The sequence below is a fragment of the Knufia obscura genome (genome assembly GCF_036327395.1).
Source record: "Knufia obscura strain CCFEE 5817 isolate CBS 148926 chromosome Unknown scaffold_4, whole genome shotgun sequence".
NCBI lineage: Eukaryota > Fungi > Ascomycota > Eurotiomycetes > Chaetothyriales > Trichomeriaceae > Knufia > Knufia obscura.
In genome coordinates, this window is record NW_027042690.1 from 522,737 (window position 1) to 542,213 (window position 19,477).

At 50.8% G+C, this 19,477-nt stretch overlaps 8 protein-coding genes and 1 non-coding gene across 9 annotated transcripts; 6 read left to right on the plus strand and 3 right to left on the minus strand.

Annotated features, from left to right (window-relative positions):
• Positions 1-2,283: 2,283 nt before the first annotated feature.
• On the plus strand, positions 2,284-3,669 carry PMZ80_004121 (uncharacterized protein; the record flags this gene model as incomplete). The annotated part of the gene is made up of 1 exon (XM_064872548.1): positions 2,284-3,669. One exon carries the CDS (start codon positions 2,284-2,286, stop codon positions 3,667-3,669), a length of 1,386 nt encoding a protein of 461 aa, XP_064731206.1.
• Positions 3,670-4,318: 649 nt separating this feature from the next.
• PMZ80_004122 lies at positions 4,319-4,400 on the plus strand. The gene has a single exon. It is a non-coding gene; the product is annotated as a tRNA-Val (tRNA).
• A 329-nt stretch (positions 4,401-4,729) lies between these two features.
• Positions 4,730-6,439, minus strand: ILV1 (threonine deaminase; the record flags this gene model as incomplete). Its single annotated transcript, XM_064872549.1, has 1 exon — positions 4,730-6,439. One exon carries the CDS (start codon positions 6,437-6,439, stop codon positions 4,730-4,732), a length of 1,710 nt encoding a protein of 569 aa, XP_064731207.1.
• Positions 6,440-7,231: 792 nt separating this feature from the next.
• On the plus strand, positions 7,232-7,834 carry RCF1 (Respiratory supercomplex factor 1, mitochondrial; the record flags this gene model as incomplete). Its single annotated transcript, XM_064872550.1, has 1 exon — positions 7,232-7,834. The coding sequence occupies one exon, from the start codon at positions 7,232-7,234 to the stop codon at positions 7,832-7,834; it is 603 nt and encodes a 200-aa protein (XP_064731208.1).
• A 641-nt stretch (positions 7,835-8,475) lies between these two features.
• Positions 8,476-9,621, minus strand: PMZ80_004125 (uncharacterized protein; the record flags this gene model as incomplete). The annotated part of the gene is made up of 1 exon (XM_064872551.1): positions 8,476-9,621. One exon carries the CDS (start codon positions 9,619-9,621, stop codon positions 8,476-8,478), a length of 1,146 nt encoding a protein of 381 aa, XP_064731209.1.
• A 318-nt stretch (positions 9,622-9,939) lies between these two features.
• On the plus strand, positions 9,940-10,983 carry PMZ80_004126 (uncharacterized protein; the record flags this gene model as incomplete). Its single annotated transcript, XM_064872552.1, has 1 exon — positions 9,940-10,983. One exon carries the CDS (start codon positions 9,940-9,942, stop codon positions 10,981-10,983), a length of 1,044 nt encoding a protein of 347 aa, XP_064731210.1.
• Positions 10,984-11,004: 21 nt separating this feature from the next.
• PMZ80_004127 (uncharacterized protein) lies at positions 11,005-12,366 on the minus strand (the record flags this gene model as incomplete). The annotated part of the gene is made up of 1 exon (XM_064872553.1): positions 11,005-12,366. One exon carries the CDS (start codon positions 12,364-12,366, stop codon positions 11,005-11,007), a length of 1,362 nt encoding a protein of 453 aa, XP_064731211.1.
• A 670-nt stretch (positions 12,367-13,036) lies between these two features.
• Positions 13,037-13,912, plus strand: PMZ80_004128 (uncharacterized protein; the record flags this gene model as incomplete). The annotated part of the gene is made up of 1 exon (XM_064872554.1): positions 13,037-13,912. The coding sequence occupies one exon, from the start codon at positions 13,037-13,039 to the stop codon at positions 13,910-13,912; it is 876 nt and encodes a 291-aa protein (XP_064731212.1).
• Positions 13,913-14,667: 755 nt separating this feature from the next.
• Positions 14,668-17,832, plus strand: PMZ80_004129 (uncharacterized protein; the record flags this gene model as incomplete). Its single annotated transcript, XM_064872555.1, has 2 exons — positions 14,668-17,350; positions 17,399-17,832. 2 exons carry the CDS (start codon positions 14,668-14,670, stop codon positions 17,830-17,832), a joined length of 3,117 nt encoding a protein of 1,038 aa, XP_064731213.1.
• Positions 17,833-19,477: the final 1,645 nt, after the last annotated feature.

The following is a 19,477-nucleotide window of genomic DNA, read 5'->3' on the forward strand; positions in this document are numbered from 1 at the left end:
ATCTCATGTAAAGCTGACTCTACTCTTGGCTCTGCAAACTATATATGCTGCAGGCTGCTTCCAGCCAAGATCGACGGGTAAGCGCCGTGGCGTCAGCAACAGACAACTGTTTCAGATCATGTAACGCAAAAACTGTTCATCAGCACGCTATGACCAGTGAGATCTCTTCAGAGGCTCACCGTGAATGTATGTTCTTGGTATGGCGGCACCGAGAAGTAGGATTCACGACACTAGGTTTTGTAATGCTGCAGTTTTAGATCCTGGAGCTGCCGGAGTCGCTTGTGCGGCAGATGCACATCTATAGTAGTAGTTATGCTACAGGCGAGGTGCTTTGCCGCTCATATGAAGTTCGGCGTCTAGTAGTGAGGCTTCGAATGATAGGAGGAACTCGTTATTGTACACACAAGATAGTCTTTCGTTTCCACAAACCCTTCAGGATGCCTATAGTGAAGAGTCACATCGTTGTGAAAAACATCAACTATGCCTTGTTATCCGCATATTGGGGCAACTTCCTGAGACTTGGCTACGCATCGGTGTGCCGACGGAAGTACTGCCTCCGCCTAACATCTTAGCTTGGTGCAGCCATAGACATTGGTGTCGTGACCGGTCAAGCACAAATCTTTAGAAGTCTTTAGTGAGAGAGTGGCACGTGAGGAGTGACACCCTTATTCAAGATGAACACGCCCTTCGAGAAGTCATAAGGCTGTGATCGATCACAGAGGCATTGGTCATTGCTTTTTCATATTACTGCAGGGCAGGATCTGAACGTAGTCGTCAGTAGCCCCCATCATACCCCAGGCCCGGTTCTGTGTTGGAGTCCTAGTTGTGGTGATTCGAGCAGCTAGTGGTCTTTCTTGTTGTATAAAGACTTAGATGCCTTCAGATGGATCACAAGTCTAGCGGTATAGGTTAGTATGGCGCCAGCCTCCCTACAAGCATACGTCTCTGGGCGATTGTCGCGGCGGAAACAGATAAAGGGGCGATAATGGCGGTGACAATTGTGAACCATGGTCAGCTTTGCCTGATGTTATAGGGGCTAACCACAACATGGACTTTACTCGATTTTATCTTCGTGAGTGCTAGATAGAGGCATGCGACAACAAGTTGTGGCCACCACTCCTCCTCGTTCCCAGTCAAGTTCCGTGTCAGCAGCCTTAGGGACCTACTCCTTTTCCCAACTGCACGCTTTCTCTATATTACGGCTGAACGGATTCGCTGTCTATGCTGCAACAAGCCAGTAGACATACAGGACGCTGCGCGCATGACGACCGTCGTGTTTCATGATCGATATGCAAACTGCTGGTTCGTCAGTGATCTCGGGAACCACAGCCGGAGCGCTAATGGTTTAGTAGGTTTCAGACGCGATCCACACTCTAGTCACTTAACCACATTCTGCCATCTGGGTTGACTGATCCTATCCTCTTCCTGCACTGCAACACCCATATACGCATGCTGTCGCTGCTGAATCGGGCTCTGTAGACTATAGTTCCTGCATTGCTGGGCCTGCCGCAGTGCTCGAGGCATCAAAGACATGGTGGCGCCTTCCCTTTGCCAGTTCAACCACGAAGTGGTATTGCAACCAAAGATTGTATATATGCTTCAGCAAATATCGCCTGGTATACTCCCTTCGTACTGCCGCTAATCGACGCCACTCCTTCACTGTACTCGGTTTGCTTCTTCACCTCTCCGTTCTGTCAGGTGTCCACATTACCTTCCATTCGGCAATCTTACTTACAGCCAGCAACAGTAGTGTCGCCCATCTGAGCCCAAAACTGACGCGACCTAACGTGACCACCAGTACAGACCCTATCGCTGCACGACTACCTATCCATGAAGCGGGCATTTCATCAGGCTCCAGCAATACCCCCGCTGAATCGAAGTGCATCCTTCTGAAGTTTTGCGGGCCAACACTCGGAAATGAGTGTCTCGAAATACAATAATCATGCCGGCAGAACCAGCTCGCAGCCATGCATCGATGGCGACCGAACACGTCAACTATTCTATCGCGAAATTCCACGAACTGCGATACCTGATTTTGAGCCTGCGGTCCCTGAAACACCGAGCATACTTAAGTCGTTGGCTATCCTCAGGCAGCATGGTATGTCCCCGAGAGACGCGCAACGTCTGTTCTGCCGACCAGCGCAAGCGGCATACTTTCAGATCTGCGAAGAGCTTCAAGCTGATGACGGATGGCAGTCACTGTACAATGCCATTCAATTCCTGGACTTGAGCAGTGTGAGTGGATAGCAGCTCGTGTCTTCAGCGAGTCAGACGTCTCCGCACATGTATACAGGTCCTTTTCAGCACGCTAATGGCCCTCGCTGGTCTGTACTTACTGGAGACACTCTGCGGGACTCCGGCATCATTGTCGACGATCCCTCCAAGGCCATAGACTTGTACGGATTGCCCCCAGCGATGTGCTACGACCAGCAATTGCGAGGCACCGAATCGAGGAAACTAGACTCGCAGTTTGTCCCAAGGTCAACCCCAGCTTTTGAAGCTCCCAGTATGTCCGGCTTCGACTTCGGGTTTGCTCTAGGCTCTGACGAGCCCATCATACCATCTGTGGAAGACAGTGTTACTTATGAACCCCAGAATGCCTATCATCGCCACAACGGCTTCTCCTCTTCCGATGCACAGATGTCTTTGAGCCTTCCAGCTCAGCCAAGCTTGAACACAGCACATCTACTCACTTATTCGGCAACCACAACGCCTTCTCAGAGAATGACTCCATGCAGCAGTATCAACAGGGATCTCGATTCTTCGACAAAAGCGTCTCTCCACGAGCCAGCGGTACCGAACAAAGACTTCATTGGCTATACCCAACCTCCTCCACCTAAGCCTTGCTATCGGTCACCTTGTCCACGTTGTTCGAAAGATTTCCAATCACAGAAAGAGTTCGTATCACATATGACAGCCGAGCACGATAGACCAATCCAGTATCTGTGCTTGCACCTCGTTCCAGGCGAGAGCAGCTACTGTAACTTTAGAACTTGCCGGCTGGCCCGGTTCAAGAAGCACCATACCGAAGAGCACGCAAAAGACTGCAATATGCCGGGGAATGGAGCCAGTTCGGCGCCAGCTTGTCAAGGCAACGAGCCTAACCCGAACCCCAAGCAAGTATGGGGTTGTTGGATCTGTAAACACCCCACGTACAGCGTCGCAGCATGGGTCAATCACCACATGGAGCATCATAAAGGTTGCACACGCCAGCAATTGAAGTGGACCTTGCTCATCCAAAGCCTTCTTGCACAGAATGCTACAAGGCTTTTGTGGCAGAATCAACTCGATCAGCTGGAGGACTCGACGGGGTATAGATGGAACATTAAGTGGTCGGAGGCTACCAGGAACTCTGTCCGCGAGACATTGGTCCATAACCTCGAGACAGGCTCATTCGAGGGTAGGTCTTTCGATGCCGATGCCAGTGCTTGTCAAAGCATTGTGATGGCAGCCATGGATGCAACGTCCAACTTCAAATCAATGCTCGAGCCGATACCGTCAACCTCTAAGACCAGCAAACGTCCTTCGACCTCCTCTCCTCCCCGTCCACTTCACAGGAAGAAAAGCTTCGCTGACTCGAAGCATCATCCGGTCATTCCTTCATGTACAGCAAGTCAACCTGCGAGCCATTCGGGTTTCGAAAGAGCCTACAGCTCCCGTCATAAATAATGTCCACGAAACACGCTTTACATGACGCTCTCTCTGTGGACCTCTAGTGCTTGATACCACTAGTCACTCGCTATGACGACGCCGGCGTTGTCTCATAGCAAGCTCGTCCACTCGTTGGTAGTAGGTTCCGTCCCAAGGGTCGGCTAGTATTCGAATCTAGCCTGGAGCTGATTCTTGTTTGATTTTAATTATGTTTATATCATGTACTACTGTTATCAAAACCGTATTGTTCTGAGCATGAGGGCGTCGCGCGGGCACGGTAGAAGGTAAAGGTCTAACGGCTGGCATGGTCTCAAGTTGGTGAGGGCGCTGATTGACAGAAATCATGCATTATCGATCGCAAAGCGTGATAGCCAAAGACGACAAAAGCGGATGTTAGACTTCAGGGCAGGATACCCGTCTCATAATGTTCATGACTTCTTTTCGTACGACAATCCAATTGTTGTCGTCTAGATTGTTGGTTATTGCAGCTTCAACAAGTCATGAAGACTCTTTCCGCCCATAGTAGGTGCTTGCTTATAACAGCGTTCGAGCCCCGCTACAAGACAGCTTCATTTTCACATGCTCGGGCGGAAGTTGCAAAAAGGTACATATATTTGACATTCAATATTTTCTCGAAATTTGTGTTCATTTCGACGCACAGATCAACGGTCGCATGGTGTAGTGGCTATCACGTCTCCTTTACACATGTAAAACGGAGAAGGTCAGGAGTTCAATCCTCCTTGTGGTGAGTGCTACAGGTAAACCTGTGTCGATCGAGCCAGTATTAATGGATTATAGACCTAGAAGTAATATCTTCTTGTCTTCTTTCGCCTCTTGCGCAAAGTGAGACTTATTTTTGCTTGCTGGTTTGAGATCATCGAGATTGAGAATGCGAATTTTAGAGGGCGGAGAAGAGCGTGCCTACCCCATTATTCTTTGCTTTGAGAGCGGACATGCCCCCGGAACAAAATCAAGGGTACTTGATGCATTCTTACATTCAGTTGAGCCGTGCTTCACCGATTTCTATGTAGGATTCTATCATGGTATGGTGCTCCCTCATGTCGTCTTACGATGCTATCTACTCCCGCAAGAACGTCTTATACGTCTCGTTCTCCGTACACTCCGTAAACGGATACCCAATCTCCCTTAGAAAACTATGTAACTCGCCCCTCTTCTCCTCCGGACACTGTATTCCCGCCAATATCCTACCCACATCACCGCCATAATTCCTATAGTGGAACAAACTGATATTCTGACCTGGTCTGAGTGTTCGCAGGAAAGCGAAGAGTGCGCCTGGTCGCTCGGGAAACTCAAACATGTAGACTCGTTCATCACTAACGGAGGACCGGCCACCGTTGAGATGGCGAATATGTGTCTTTGCCAGTTCGTCATCAGAGACATCACGCGGCGTCATTCCTCCTTGTTCGAGACGGGCAAAGAGAGACGAGAGCTCTGTGTTGCGAGATGAGGCGTTGGATATGGACACACCAACTAGGATGTGGGCCTTGCTGGGATCGTTCGTGTTGTATCTGTAGCTGAACTCCGTGACTGCGGCGGGGAGAACCGCTTCGACGAGGGCAGCGAAAGAACCCGGTTTCTCCGGTATCGTAACGGTGAGGAGCGCCTCTTTCTGCTCACCGAATGTTGCGCGCTCGGCGACGAAGCGGAGACGGTCGAAGTTCATGTTTGCGCCGCTTGTTACGGCCACTAGTTCCCTGTTTGGATCCGAGGAGGGGTTCTCAGCTACCCATTTCTTTAGGCCTGCGAGTGATAATGCGCCGGCCGGCTCGAGGATAGAGCGTGTGTCTTCGAAGGTGTCTTTGATTGCGGCGCAGATCTCATCGGTGGTGACCATTACGACGTCGTCGACGACTTCCTGGCAGATTCGGAATGTTTCCTCGCCGACTGTTTTTACTGCTGCGCCGTCTGCGAAGAGGCCGACATCTTTGAGGAGGACTCGTTTGCCGGCTTTGAGGGATTGAACCATTGCGTTTGCGTCGTTGGCTTCTACGCCTATTATCTTGACGTGGGGGGCTATCCGCTTAACGTAGATGCCTATGCCGGCTATGAGGCCGCCGCCGCCGACACAGCAGAAGATTGTGTCTAGGTTTTGGAGGTTGGTTTGGCGGAGGAGTTCCATGCCTATTGTGCCTTGGCCGGCTATCACGTAAGGGTCGTCGAAGGGTGGGATGTTCGTTAGACCGTGCTGCTTCTCGAGCAGGTGGCAGTGTTCTTTTGCTGAGTCGAAGTCTTGACCGTGCAGGACGACGCTACCGCCTAGCCGGGAGACATTCTTGTGTTTGATTGCTGGGGTGCCGGAGGGCATGACTATTGTTGCTGGGATCTTGAGGTGGCGGGCGCTGTATGCAACTCCTTGGGCGTGATTACCGGCTGAGCAGGCTATTACGCCTTTCCATTTCTCTTGTTGTGTTAGGTGGGCCATCTTGTTGTAGGCGCCACGGAGCTTGAAGGAGAAGACTGGGAGGAGATCTTCGCGTTTGAGGAGGACCTTGGCTTCGAGGCGGTTGGAGAGGTTGACGGCATGAGATAGAGGCGTCTCTGTAATTACATCGTAGACCCTGGAGCAGAGGATAAGGCGAAGATAGTCTGGAAAGCCATTGGGCAGAATGAAGTTCTGTGGGATATTGTAGAGCGGTACAGCCGTCTCACTAGGAGGTGTTCTGGCTGGAGTTGGATTACTGGCGTACTCTGTAAGTGCTAAAGTTGAGGTTCGTTTTGGTGTGGTAGGGGTCTGCGGCCCGCCATTTGTGCTGACTTCCCCGTCCATGGCCAGCCCACGAGGTGCACTCCGTGGAGAGCACCAGCAGTCGATCTGAGGTTCAGTCTTTGCAGGCTTGGCGCGTCGGATGTGCTTCGAGAGGTGCTTCCAGCTGCTTTTAGGGATTGTTGTGTTATCACGACTCAGGTATTACGACTCTCGCGAACTGTGTTGTACACCAGCTGGTTTCTTGATCTCAGGTCTGCAGATTGTTGAGCTAACGGCGTGTTCCTTAGATTCTGTTCAGCGGTTCAGATTATGGGAAACTTGCAGTGATTGTCACAGGATTCTCAAACTAAATAGTTGCTGGCCGGTCCGCTTGCATGCCTATTTTGCGAATTTTGACAGCATCGCGTGGTACCAAAGCTCGCATCCTCGACTCTTGCAAAAAGTTATTCCGCTGCCTTTGGCTCCACAGGCGGTCTGTCAATAAATAAGCTTATCGATAAGCGGGTCTGAGCAAGGCTCCGCTCTCAAGCCTCGATCTCTACTTAGCTCCCGCCGCAAGGAAGTCGATGACATGACTTGCCCTGTTGGAGAACCCTTGAAGGCTCTCAAAGGGCATCATCCACTGCCGTTGGGTCTTGCAACTGATATTGCGCTTCACGACTAAACAGACCTTCCACGCAACTCAGCGCCGGTCGCTCCTACCCAGAACTTCGAAACTGCATATTGACATCACCACATTTGACACCGAAAGAGGAAGGCACGACCCAATAACATACACGCACCTTCTACCACAGCAGCTACAACCACAATTCCTCAAGCTGGTCCAGCGCAAATCTACCTAAGTCTTTCAACATGGCAGACCGCGAACCCGCCCCCCTCTCCACCGGCGACATCCCCTCCTCCTTCGACAGCGACGCCGACTTCTTCAACGAATCCCGCTCCTCAAAACTATGGCGCAAACTCCGCCAGGAACCCCTCATCCCCCTCGGCGGCCTCGCAACCTGCTACGCCCTCTACCAAGCCACAAAATCCATCCGCCACGGCGACCACCACCAAACGAACAAGATGTTTCGCGCGCGTATCTATGCGCAGGGATTTACATTAGTCGCGATTGTGGCGGGGAGTATATTCTATCAGGATGAGAGACTGAAGAGGAAGAGTTTTGAGAAGGTGGTGGAGCAGAAGAAGGCGTTGGAGAAGAGGGATAAGTGGCTTGCTGAGCTGGAGGCGCGGGATGCGGAGGATAGAGCTTGGAGGGAGAGGATTGAACGGGAGAGTGGGGAGGCGATGGAACGGGTGGAGAGGGCGGCGAGTAAGGTTAAGGGGGCGGGGGAGACGGCGAAACGGGCGGTTGAGGAGAAGTTTGGGAGTAAGAGTGGGAGGGAGGGAGTAGTGGGTTCGTCGTGGGGAAGTGAGATATTTTGGAGGACGAGAGAGGCTTGGAGGAGGGCATGATCGTGGAACGGACGTTTTCTTGTGGGTGTACAAAGGTCTCTGTACAGTTACTTAGGACGGGCGCTATGGAATTTCTCTTCACTATTGCTATTGAAATCGAGCTTCCCAACATCGCCTCAACTATTGTCTTTTGAGCGGCCCACTAACAGTCTCTTCTACCACCCACAAACCATGAGCACTTTTGCAACAACATTCTGACATAGATTGCGCAGCATGGGTTTGGCCTCCCATCTCGAATGGTCAAGAAAACCTGTCCTTATGGAGCAGCGCATCTGTACCAAAAGCGCTACAATGTCGACAGCACCCCGTACTGTTCTCAGTCTCGACCTGCACTTGACGCTCACTCTTGCGCGACCGGTGTTGCTGCTGCAGAGATTCTCTTAGTCTGGCTGCCTTGGAAGTGCTCGGCTTGGTGTGTCTCCACACGGCATAAAGCAGGCCATACCTTAGCGGGGGCCGTAACGGTCTGGCTGTGCCACAGCTGGCTCGCTGGGCCAGTCCCGAAATAGGGCCACAAATTCCGCTGTTGCGAGCCTGAGGACTGGATGTAGTTCATGGTGGAAATTTTGAATGTTGTAGGTACTTTCAAGGTGGTCTGAACACAATTAATTATGTGCGAACGCAAGATGCAAGAGTGAAACTCACAGTTCGTCTTTGACCGGGGCGTTTTGGATGATTGGCTGCTCATCGAAATATCCTTCAAGCTCTAGATACTCTGCCGCAAAGGCCGCCGTCAAAAGCGACCAGTCTTCAACTGTAGGGATGTCCAGATACTCTGCGTTGTCGCCGATCTTATGCCACTGCGAAGGGAACCGAGAAGGAATAAGATGCAGCGTCGGCACACCCCGAGCCACAAATGGAATATGGTCATCCTGCATGATATTCTGATTGAAGACTCCATCGTTCTTCTTGTCTTTTTCCTTCAGCCAAATTTGCTTCGGATCACTTTTGAACAGGTCCAGATCTCGAAGTCTTGACTCCATCTCAGCCATGTGCTGGTAGCTCCAGTGAGTGTTCTGCATCCAGCTCGGAATTGGGAGACTTTCTCCGCATCCTAGCAGATCGAGTAGCACAAATAGCTCGATCGAGTTGAGCATAGTTTTGTATGTGCTCATAGCTGGATATGTCGTCTGATCCCATTCTTCTGCCAGTGACCTTGCTCCGTAGATACTGTCTGTCGCTGTCCAGCTCTGGAACGCTTCCTCCCCGTCCAGGAAGAAGACCTGTATGCCTCTCGAGTGCTCCTCGTCAAAGTCCAGGTCGAGGCCTTCGTCTTGCATTTGCTGCCATTTTCTTGTCAGAGCGGAATCTATGCTTCTTACAGCGCTCATAATCATGGCGCATGGTGCCGCGGAATCAGTGGCTCCAATGAAGCCATCTGGGTGGTACTTCGAGTCGTAGTGTGCTACCAGCGTCAGATAGCCAGCGTTCCCAGTCTCGACCCACGGTGGGTGCCTCGTTGCTATGAAGTTGCGAAAAGGTACCTCCTTGCTGCCATGTGTCGGTGTCTTCGACGTTGAGTTCTGGAAGGAGATAGTCCACTCAGGCAGTTCATTACGGAAGTACTGCACAAAGTGGTTAAGTACCCTGGTAGAGTTCTCTGTGCCAGGCACGCGAGGTATCAGTATTGGCGCCAGTAATGGGCCGGTTTGTATATCGAAGTCATCCGTCTGTGGTTTGGGTATCTTGTTCTTCAAAGTGTCATCGGAGAGTGTTGAATATGCAGTGCTAAGGAGGCATCGTGAAGCGAGCAGCAGAAGCGCTGCTGTCATGCGACATAGCCGCATCGCAGATGTAGTCGATTATCTGTTGAGTCCAGCTCTTCAGATCGCTTGCGACGGGAGAGGGTAGGTGGGCGGGAGGGTCGCTGTTGGCTCCTTCCGCATCAACTGCAGACGGCTCAACTTCGGAACTTCAACACGTGGTGACATTCTGGGATCTCGAGGTGGTAGCAGCTCTTCTACGGGATCAAGCGCGGATTTCTGCATTTATCGTTCTGGGAGCTTGCTGAGATGCGCGTTGGCGGCTCGTATGTTGTACACAACGCTCGACGACAGCAGAGATAAATTGTGCTACGAGGAGTAATCAAGCCTATACTGACCATTATGAGCCTACCAACCTTCCTCGTCGTGGAGATGCGCTCAGCATTCAAAGCATGTGCAAGACAACATCAGAGATCGACTACCAGACTCTTCAGCACAGTACCACAACGGTACAGACAAGGACCTCACCCTCCCAAAGGTGGTTCCAAGCAGCCGCAATGGCCATACAATGGCGCTCTCACGCCTCAAAAACCAGCCCAAGCTCAGAACATACAGAGAGATGATGGCCGGGACCAAAAGAACGAGACCGAACTCGTGCCACAGCAGAAGGAACAGACGGCTTTGGACACCGGCCGCCGAGTACCTGTACCCATGAGAGCCATTCCGCAGGCTCAGATCACTCCGAACCTGAAGCTATCGCCTCGAGAAAGATTACACATCGAAGTCTTGACACGACAGCAACCTCGTCAGCAGGAGAAGAGGATATATAGGGAGAGGCTGCAGATATATCACATAGGCAATTTCAGGGAGGTCGTTTTAGCCATTGGCAAGGGATCATGCGTCTTCTGCGCATGTCTTGTGACCTTTGTGTTTGCTCCTGCACATGTGACGGCCGGTACTAGCCTTTGGATTGTGGCCTTGATATGGCTAGGTGGACTCGTCCCGGGGGTTGTGTTCAACTACATGACCAAGCCAATGATATCCCGGATCTTCCTAAACCTGCCTACGAAAGCACGGGAAACAAGTAAGGCAGCCATGGAGTATGCCAGGAACTTACCAGGGGACGCGGATTTGGACATACGGTATCTCAAGCCTTGGGGCCTTGAAAGGGCCATCAAGGCAAGGTTGTCGGAATTTGAGCCTACTCAAGGGAATATTCTCAGACCTTTGACTTTCAAATGGAAGAACAGATTGCTGAAAAACAGACCATCCTCGATATCTACTCCTACAAGCTTCTACGTCGACTCAAAGACAGCATCGGGCGCAGCTTCGACGAACACGATACCCGGCATTTGGGACCGCGTCTACAAGCAGCTGGTGGGTGGAGGACAAGCTTCGCCAATGGCGAAGTGGGAGAAGCCTGGAAGTGGCATGTCTGTCAGATGAAGCAAGGGGACTGTGATCAGGTCATTCAGTAATTGCCCTCCAGAGCCCTCGAGGCACATAGCCAACCACACCCTCATCGGCCAATATCTCACTCGCAAGTCTCCCAGTCACCACAGAACGTTCAATCTCACGTCCGCCAACTACGAATCTGTCGAAGCCCGTCGCTGTCTCGATCACGCCTTCTGCGAGATCTGCCCCGGCACGTTTGCGGGCCCAGTTCGTTTCAACAAAGCCAGATACTGACTTTGTCGTGTTCTTGATAAAGCCTGACTGTGCTCGGTCAACCGACAAGAACCATTTGCGCTGGTGAACCGAACCAATGTCGTTGGTCGCTCCAGTATAGGCGTTACTTGCTCGAATTGCCTCATCTTCATCATCTGAAGCAACGGCAGCGGCCGCATCAGCTTGCGCATCTTCATCTGTCACGTCACTCTTAGTGCGTGGTGAAGCTGGCGGGGATGACAGACGTGACAACGACGAATGACCTCTTCTGGGGGGCCGTCGCTCCTCCGCAGTGCTTTCCTGTACATCAGAGCCAGAATCTCGAACCTGACGTCCTCCTGGCGCTTGTCGTCTTCTGCGTCTCGAAGGCTTCTTAGGCTGCTCGGAGCGGAAATTGTCCTTGGTCAACCGCAGAGCCAAGGTATAGCCATTCGGCAACTTCGTCCCATGCATTCTCAGCTTAATCTTCCGGCGCTGAAAAGCCGTTCGCAGTTTTTCCTGTTCAGTCTGTTTGGCTTTGCTTCGGTCATGTTCGCCCTCGCTCGCTTCAGCTGTACTGTCACCAATCTCCTTCTCACCACGATTTGGCAGGACCTCAAATTCACCGGTATCCCAAATCAACATCGAGCCAGTACTGTGCGAAGCAGTTTCAATAAGATGATTCCAAAGACAGTGCACTCTCGTTTCCGTTGCATTCCGATTTACTCTTCTGCTATTTGGATCTCCTGGCAAGCCATACATAATGGCAAAGCTGATCGAGCTTGTGGGGTTGCATTGTAGACGCAGGTCATAATGCGTGCCGGCGATTGGGTGATCATGTTGGTGAATCACATAGTGGCACCCTTTGCCACTGCCCGCGTTCCGCCTATACATTTCTACCCATTCTTGGTGATCCAGTCGTGGGACACCAGGAATTTGCGGTCGCAGTGCTGCGAGTAGATGCGCTGAATAGAAGGTCAAATGATCCTCCACATTCTTCTCTCCAGCTTCAACGGCTGCTGTGGCTGATTTCTGTACTTCATTTGCCTCGGCTTTGCGCTTCTTGATTGCTGGTGGTGGAGAGACTGTCCTTGCTAACGATTGTAGTCCCTTTCGGGTGATAGTGTCATAGCTCAGCTCAAGTGATGGTTCTCGTGATGGGAGTGGTCGCTTCTGGACCATCAACGCATAGACCTTGGCGCTGATCAGTTCCTCGGTTCGTGCGAAGTCTGCTTCTCAGTGTGCCTTGTACAGTGTCACGATTCTTCTTCTCCCAGACTATGCGCTTTGTCAGATGTTGAGTCGTGACTGCAGAAAGCTAGCAAGGCTCATGAATACTCTAGCGGCACCCGAGACGGCGCTCAGATTACGTCACCCATGATCACGCTTACCCGAAGCAGAATGCGCCAGGAATGGAAAGTCAGACGGGCCAATAATACTCGCCTCGTGTCGTGGATTTTCTGGTCAGCTCGAGGTCAGCAATTGCAAATCTTTCTCTTTGTTCCGCATCTCTTCCACAAATTCAGCAGCCACAAGCTTAACAACAATTAGCTAAGCTCAGAATGGTGCTCGTAGCAATACAAAAAGCTTCATGATACATCTACTTGCATCTAGCTCTATTTTCCGTAGAACAGTATAAGTATTCTCGATCTCTTCAATGCTTCACATTTCGCTCTTCAGAACAATCATACTCACAGTCACAACAATCTGCTTAGCTCTAACAACTAGGTATCTACTTGATAACTACTATTACACCAACCTCAACAGCAGCATAACGACTCAAGAACAAGACTACATGACCAGCGCTACCCTGACGAGAACAACATCAGCATTCAAATCCGCAGCAACCACAATGGCCAACACACTTTCACACGCAAATATCACATACAGGCCATCTAACACCAGAGGCACAGCAGATCATGGCTGGCTCGACACAAAGCACAGTTTCAGCTTTGCTTCCTGGTACGATCCGCGATATGAATCATTCGGCTCCCTCAGAGTCCTAAACGAAGATCGTGTCGCGCCAAACACAGGTTTTCCAACACATCCTCATCGCGATGCTGAAATCTTCTCTTACATCCTTTCCGGAGAATTGACGCATCGAGACTCAATGCAAAAGAAAGGCTCAGAATCGAACGACAAGGACAAGTTCTTCCGGATGAAGCGCGGCGATGTCCAATTCACCACTGGCGGTCGAGGCATTGCTCACTCGGAACAAAATGAGCACAAATCAGATTGGGTGCATTTTCTGCAGATATGGGCCTTGCCGTGGAAGCGAGGTCTGCCACCGATCTACCACACCGATACATTCACTGAAGCCGAGAAGAAGCAAAAGTTCGTCAATATCATTACGCCACTGAAAGCCGGACCGTCAGCCACTCCTGCTGAGGAGAAAGAGGCCAAGGCGGCCAAGGAGGGCACAATCGCCATCCATGCTGACCTCGTCTTTTCAGCTGGCATTATTGAACCAAAGAAGACTTTTGAGTACAGAGTTGGCGGAGATGGCGAGGATATTGTCAAATCGAAGTCGAACCGGAACGTCTACGTCCATCTCACAGAATCTGACAAATGGGACAAGAAGTCGAAAGTCAAGCTGGCGGGACGAGAAGATGTAGTCCTCGGTGAAGGGGATGCTGCATTTGTCAAAAACGTGAACGTCGGTGATCTCTTGACGGTGGAAAGTTCGGGAGAGACGAATGCTGAGGTGGTCATTATTGACTCACAATAGAGGACTGATTGCAAGGTCGATGATGACGGAGCTTGGTGAAGCAAGTATGGGGAATCCTTGTATTTAGGTAACATCTTGTATTATGCTATTTGAGCCGCAATGAGGACGATTGTACTGTACAGCTTACACTGCTACAAGGTGGAGCAGGAGGGAATTGCACATACTGTAGGCTCGCTTTGGCTCGATAGGGCACCTGGGACCCTTGCATTTTGCTTCGGCAATATTTATCCGCATCTATGCATCGGAGGTCAGGTTGTTATGCCGTTGTCAGTCCGGTACTGTACAGACACCTTATTGGCTCTTTCCTCGAACGCTAACGAGGTCGAGACCGCTCTGCCCCTGCCATGAGAATGAGTCTCGTGCTTTTTTTGGACCACTGCACTCGAGTAGCAATTGCTCTTTCGATTTAAGACAAATATTACTCTACATGTGCTTCGACCACAACCACAACCCTTTCACCGTTCATGACTAATTATACTATGCCAACTCGAAAGCATATCCGTTCTGTTCCGGACGATCCCTGCCTCCAGTGTGGAACCTGGAAGCCACATCACGGCTGGTGAACAAAGTTTGATAGCCTCGATTCTAGAACCGCCACTGGCTGCCAGGTACCCGAAGCAAATCGAAAGACCTAAAATTGCCATCACACAAGGTATCATTCGACGTTTACGGCACCCTGTTGTCGATCAACATTCATATCGCAATGCCATGAGACATGACAAATTGACTTACAGACTGGCGACAACAGGTGGAATATGGGCAGGGTCGATTCGGCCGTCAACGAGTCGTTACGGCCTACAATATTCGATGTTCAACCGACGCCTATATTAATTCTTTCTGAGAAGTCCACCATTGTTCTCATCAATAGAGCAGCTCAGCAATTGTTTCAGTCCTCGCACTCGCTGGTCGATGCGCATATCAGCAGTTTGCCCATACACTGGCAAGATGGCTCGGATGAAGCCCTGCAAAAGCTGCTGACCGACAGTGTCAATGCAGACCAGCCGGGTCTTGACCATGAGAGCGAGGGAGACACTGCGGTCCTCAAATTACAGGTGGAAGTACCCAAACATGAGCTGTCATCCACGGTTACGGCACGCTTGCTCGTCAGCAATTTCGACCTTTCCGGTGAGAACTTTCGGACCCTCTCTTTCGAGAACATAAAGGAGAATCATGATGTACATGTTCCTCTACAAGGGGCCGAATCCACTTCTTCTGGCGACTCTCGGCTGATAAGACCGTCATCACCGGAAAAGGCGGCCTCATATTCGGGGGCGGTCCCAAGCACGGCAACAAGTCAGGGCCAACTTGAAGCGAGGTTCAAAAGACTCGTCGATGCCATCTACCATAACGAGGACAGAGCTGGTTTCTTACTCTCGGCTGATAATAGCTTCTGCTATCCCAGTTATCGCGGCGGCGACCGCAATGTGACACCAGTCGAAATTGACGACATTGAGATGTTTTTCAGTAATTGGGACGTGTGGACGCCGGATTTCACGAGACCGGAGCCACTGTCAGAGTATCCTTCCATCTGGCTAAACCGTGAGAAACGGAAGCTTCGACGTCGGCGTTACGGTATTAAGGAAGGCGGGAAAGACATCGTGCTAGAAATCTCAGGGGACCCTCTATACGATCATCAGACTGGGGAGTTTCTTGGGTCGGTGTCGTGGATTCAGACATTGGGTGAATATGAAGACGTGGTAACCTCAGACTTTAAGGCGAGTCTGACTGACTTTCGTGCAATTTGTGACCGTTTGCCCCATTTGTTATGGACGAGCGACGATACGGGGGAGGTTGATTATTTCTCGAAGAGTTGGTACGAATTCACGGGGCTTACCGAATCCCAATCCATGGGGCTTGGGTTCACGTCTGCAATCGATGAAGCGGACATGCAGGGAATTTGGGACAAGTTCACTGCCTCGAAGAAGACACAGACCGAACTCATTGCAGAAGCAAAATATCGCCGCAAGGATGGCCAATGGATCTGGCATGCTGTCCGTGCAAAACCACTAATCGACAGTAACGGACGTATATTGAAGTGGTACGGCACGTCTACAGACATACAAACCCTCGTGGTGGAGCGTCGTGAAGCAGAGAGGAAAAAACAGCAAATGATTGAAATGCTGTCGATGAATGAGATCGGACTTTTTGAATTGTCTGACGATCGTCTACAAGTGCTGGAAGGCCATATGACATGGCTTGCAGACAATAGAACGACTCGACTAGTGTCAGAACTCGACGACTCGAAGGGTCATGGCATACCGGCATTGAAACGGCATTTGAAAGATATCCAGGAAGATAAGTATGAAACCGCACTCTTCGAAGGTCAAATAAACTCAAGATGGTACAAGTTTCGTCTCATAACGGATGGCATCGAGGAGCCAGAAGGGCCAGAGACAGCAAACAAAGTCATGGGCTGCTCCGTGGATGTTACCGAACAACATGAACGCGTCTCTCTAGAACACGAGAACGCCCGCCTTGTCCACGAGGCATCTCTCGAAATGGAGAAGAGCAGACTCAAGACTGCCTTTCTTGCTCACATGTCACATGAGATACGCACGCCAATCGCCGGGATTATTGGTACCGCCGAGATTCTGGCTGAATCCAAATTAGATGGTGAACAAGAAGACTGTATTAACAATATACAGGTCTCAGCTAACAACCTTCTGACGATCGTCAACGATATCCTCGACTTGTCAAAAATTGAGGCAGGGAAAATTCAGTTCGAGAAGACAGCTTTTGATGCATGGACAGTTGTCACCCAAGTTAAAGAGCTATTCAAGCACACAGCTAAGAGCAAGGCTCTTGAGCTGAAGTGTAGTCGTCCAAACCAATCCACATCGTTGGAGATGATTGGCGATTCAGGTAGGGTCAAACAGATCCTGACAAACCTCGTCTCAAATGCCATCAAATTCACGTCCGACGGCTCAATTGACATATCAGTTTCGAAGGATTGCGCCGCGAAAATACAAATCGTTGTCCAGGACACTGGAGAGGGCATCGATGAGGAGACGATGGCTATGCTGTTCAAGCCATTCGTCCAGGGTGATGCCTCTACAGCTCGGCGCCACGGAGGCACGGGCCTGGGTCTGACTATCTCGCGCAATCTGGCACAGAAGATGGGTGGTGCACTCACTCTGGAATCAACTCTATCACAAGGCACCAAGGCAGTATTGACACTGCCAAAAGAAATGGGCTTCGAGGGCTTAACAGTCAAATCTTCCGACCGACCACACATACAACAGTCTAAGTCAGGCAGCGTTACGATCCGTGATGCTACAGCCGGTGATGTGGCTCTCGCCCGCCCCGCCTTGCAAAGGATGCCCAGCTCACAATCGGGACCTGCCCCCAAATCCAAGCCATCAACACCACAGCCCCAGTCTCAAAAGCAGCAACAAGGCGCACCCTCCCACTCACAGCCTCTGGTCCTGATAGTCGAAGGTACGTAAGAGAGATGACCACCAAAACTACAATACTAACTCCAAATAGATAACGCAATCAACCAGAAAGTCGCACTCAACCTCGTTCGAAAACTCGGCTACAAGACTCACGCGGTCTGGAACGGTCAAGAAGCACTCGATTATCTCTCCGCTTGTTCTCTACCGTCGGCCACCACCATTGAGAAGTCCGACCCGTCATCGATTCCAGAATTAGACGCACAAACACCGTCGGCGATCTTGATGGATTGCCAAATGCCAATATGCGATGGCTACGAGGCGACAAAGCTGTTACGGACAGACGAGCGATATGAGAAGGTCAAGTCTGTGCCTGTAATCGCGTTGACGGCGAGTGCCATCCAGGGCGATCGAGAGAAGTGCCAAGCGGCTGGGATGGATGATTACCTGAGTAAGCCTGTCAACAAGGCGTTGTTGAAGGGAATGCTTGAGAGATGGATTCCGCAGGAGTCTTCGCAGGAATCATAAGCGTTGTGAGGACAGACTCGGTACCAAAGCTAACGCGTCGAAATAGTGGTCAGGCAAGAGGTGGTGCGCACTTCATTGTCAGTATGTGCATTCTGATACCCTTCAGCGTTAGAGGAGCATAAATACGGTTCTGGGAATCTGCTTGAGGTTTGCGAGCGATACAAGCATTGGTAGAGGCGTCCGGAGTGCGCCGTCACAAGACATTGGCGGGACAGTGCAAAGCACACTCGTGTGTCTGCGGGAGCGGCATTTGCTGCGTTTCATTATAGATCAAGCATTTGATTCTTCGTGGGAGGAGAGGGTAGGTATACCACCTAAACATTAGTAGTCAGTCAACTGCAATCTGGTACAACGATTCATCTACCGTACCTTTGGTGCATAGTAATATCTACGCCATAGCGTCGATTCATCACACACACGCGTCCTTACCGCAAGTTGAGGAACAGTTACGTATGGGCCATAGGCCTTGAATGCACGGTGTTGGGCAAGTACGACCCGCTCCGTCGTTATAGTTCTCTCTCCTTGAGTTGTCCACACCACCTCTCTTATATAGCACCGCCAGTACTGCTGTTCATCTTCATTCCTTTCCTGGCCCTACAACGGCCAACGCCGAAGTGTGGCTTTCAAGTGCCTGTAATGAGGGGTCTCCCCCGGGCATTACGTGCCTTCCTCGATGGGCTACGGAGTAACACGCTTCATCCGGAGATCACCGTGATGAGTTTCGAGCTACAGAGAAGGCTTTGTCCGGGCGACAAAAGTGGATGTCTCAGGCACAAATTTTAGGCGTGATAAGCGTACAACTACCTAGCGAAAGTGGCCGTCTGGTCGTTGTGATTCAAGGGCCATGACCTGTGCAGTGATGAGGCGACGGACGCGTGGGAGGCTGTTGGTTGTTGCTGCTTTCTACAGTGCGTAGTATTTAATAGGTCTAGCAGCAATTTGAATGTGGATGAGCGTTATTGTGGGTTTGCGTACCTACATGGGTATGAAAGGAAGGCAAGTTTGAGAGAATACAATAAATTCGTACGAAAACGATAACCTTGGCCCGTGTTATCAGATAAGACAAGCATTCATTACAATGTTTTTTTGATTTTCTATGCTACAACAGATCAAGGTGATCCATAACCACAGGGATAGAAGCTTCATCAGTGCCAGCTCAGCAGCCCTCAAAAAGGCTGACCTGAGATGACGCCGATGGCGCTTCTATCCTTTGATCATGGAATGCTGTTGCCCGATCCATGCAATGTTTGCTGTCTATTCCTCTGACTGCCTTCTCTATCCGCCAGATTTTTGTTGTTTTCTTCTTTTGATAGCTTGTGCCCTCCTTGGGCCGGTCTTCTTGACCAACGTGCTTCCTTCTTGGATGCGCGGACAAGCTTATGCATTTCTTTCCAACGCTCTTGCTCTGAATTTTTGCTTTTGCTGGTAGCTGACATGTGTATCCTTTCGCCTGGTAATGTGTCATGGTGTGTTGTGGTGCCGTCGAAGAGACTGACCCAGGGCGACTCCTCATCATATCTTGGAGTGCTTAGTGTCGTGGTGATTTATGAACCGATGATGGAAGCAGGTAGCGATCAGCGTGACTTAGTCATTCCTGCTGATGCTCGTTCGAGGTCTTGCTCGCGATGTCTTGTGTTTAGTTCGA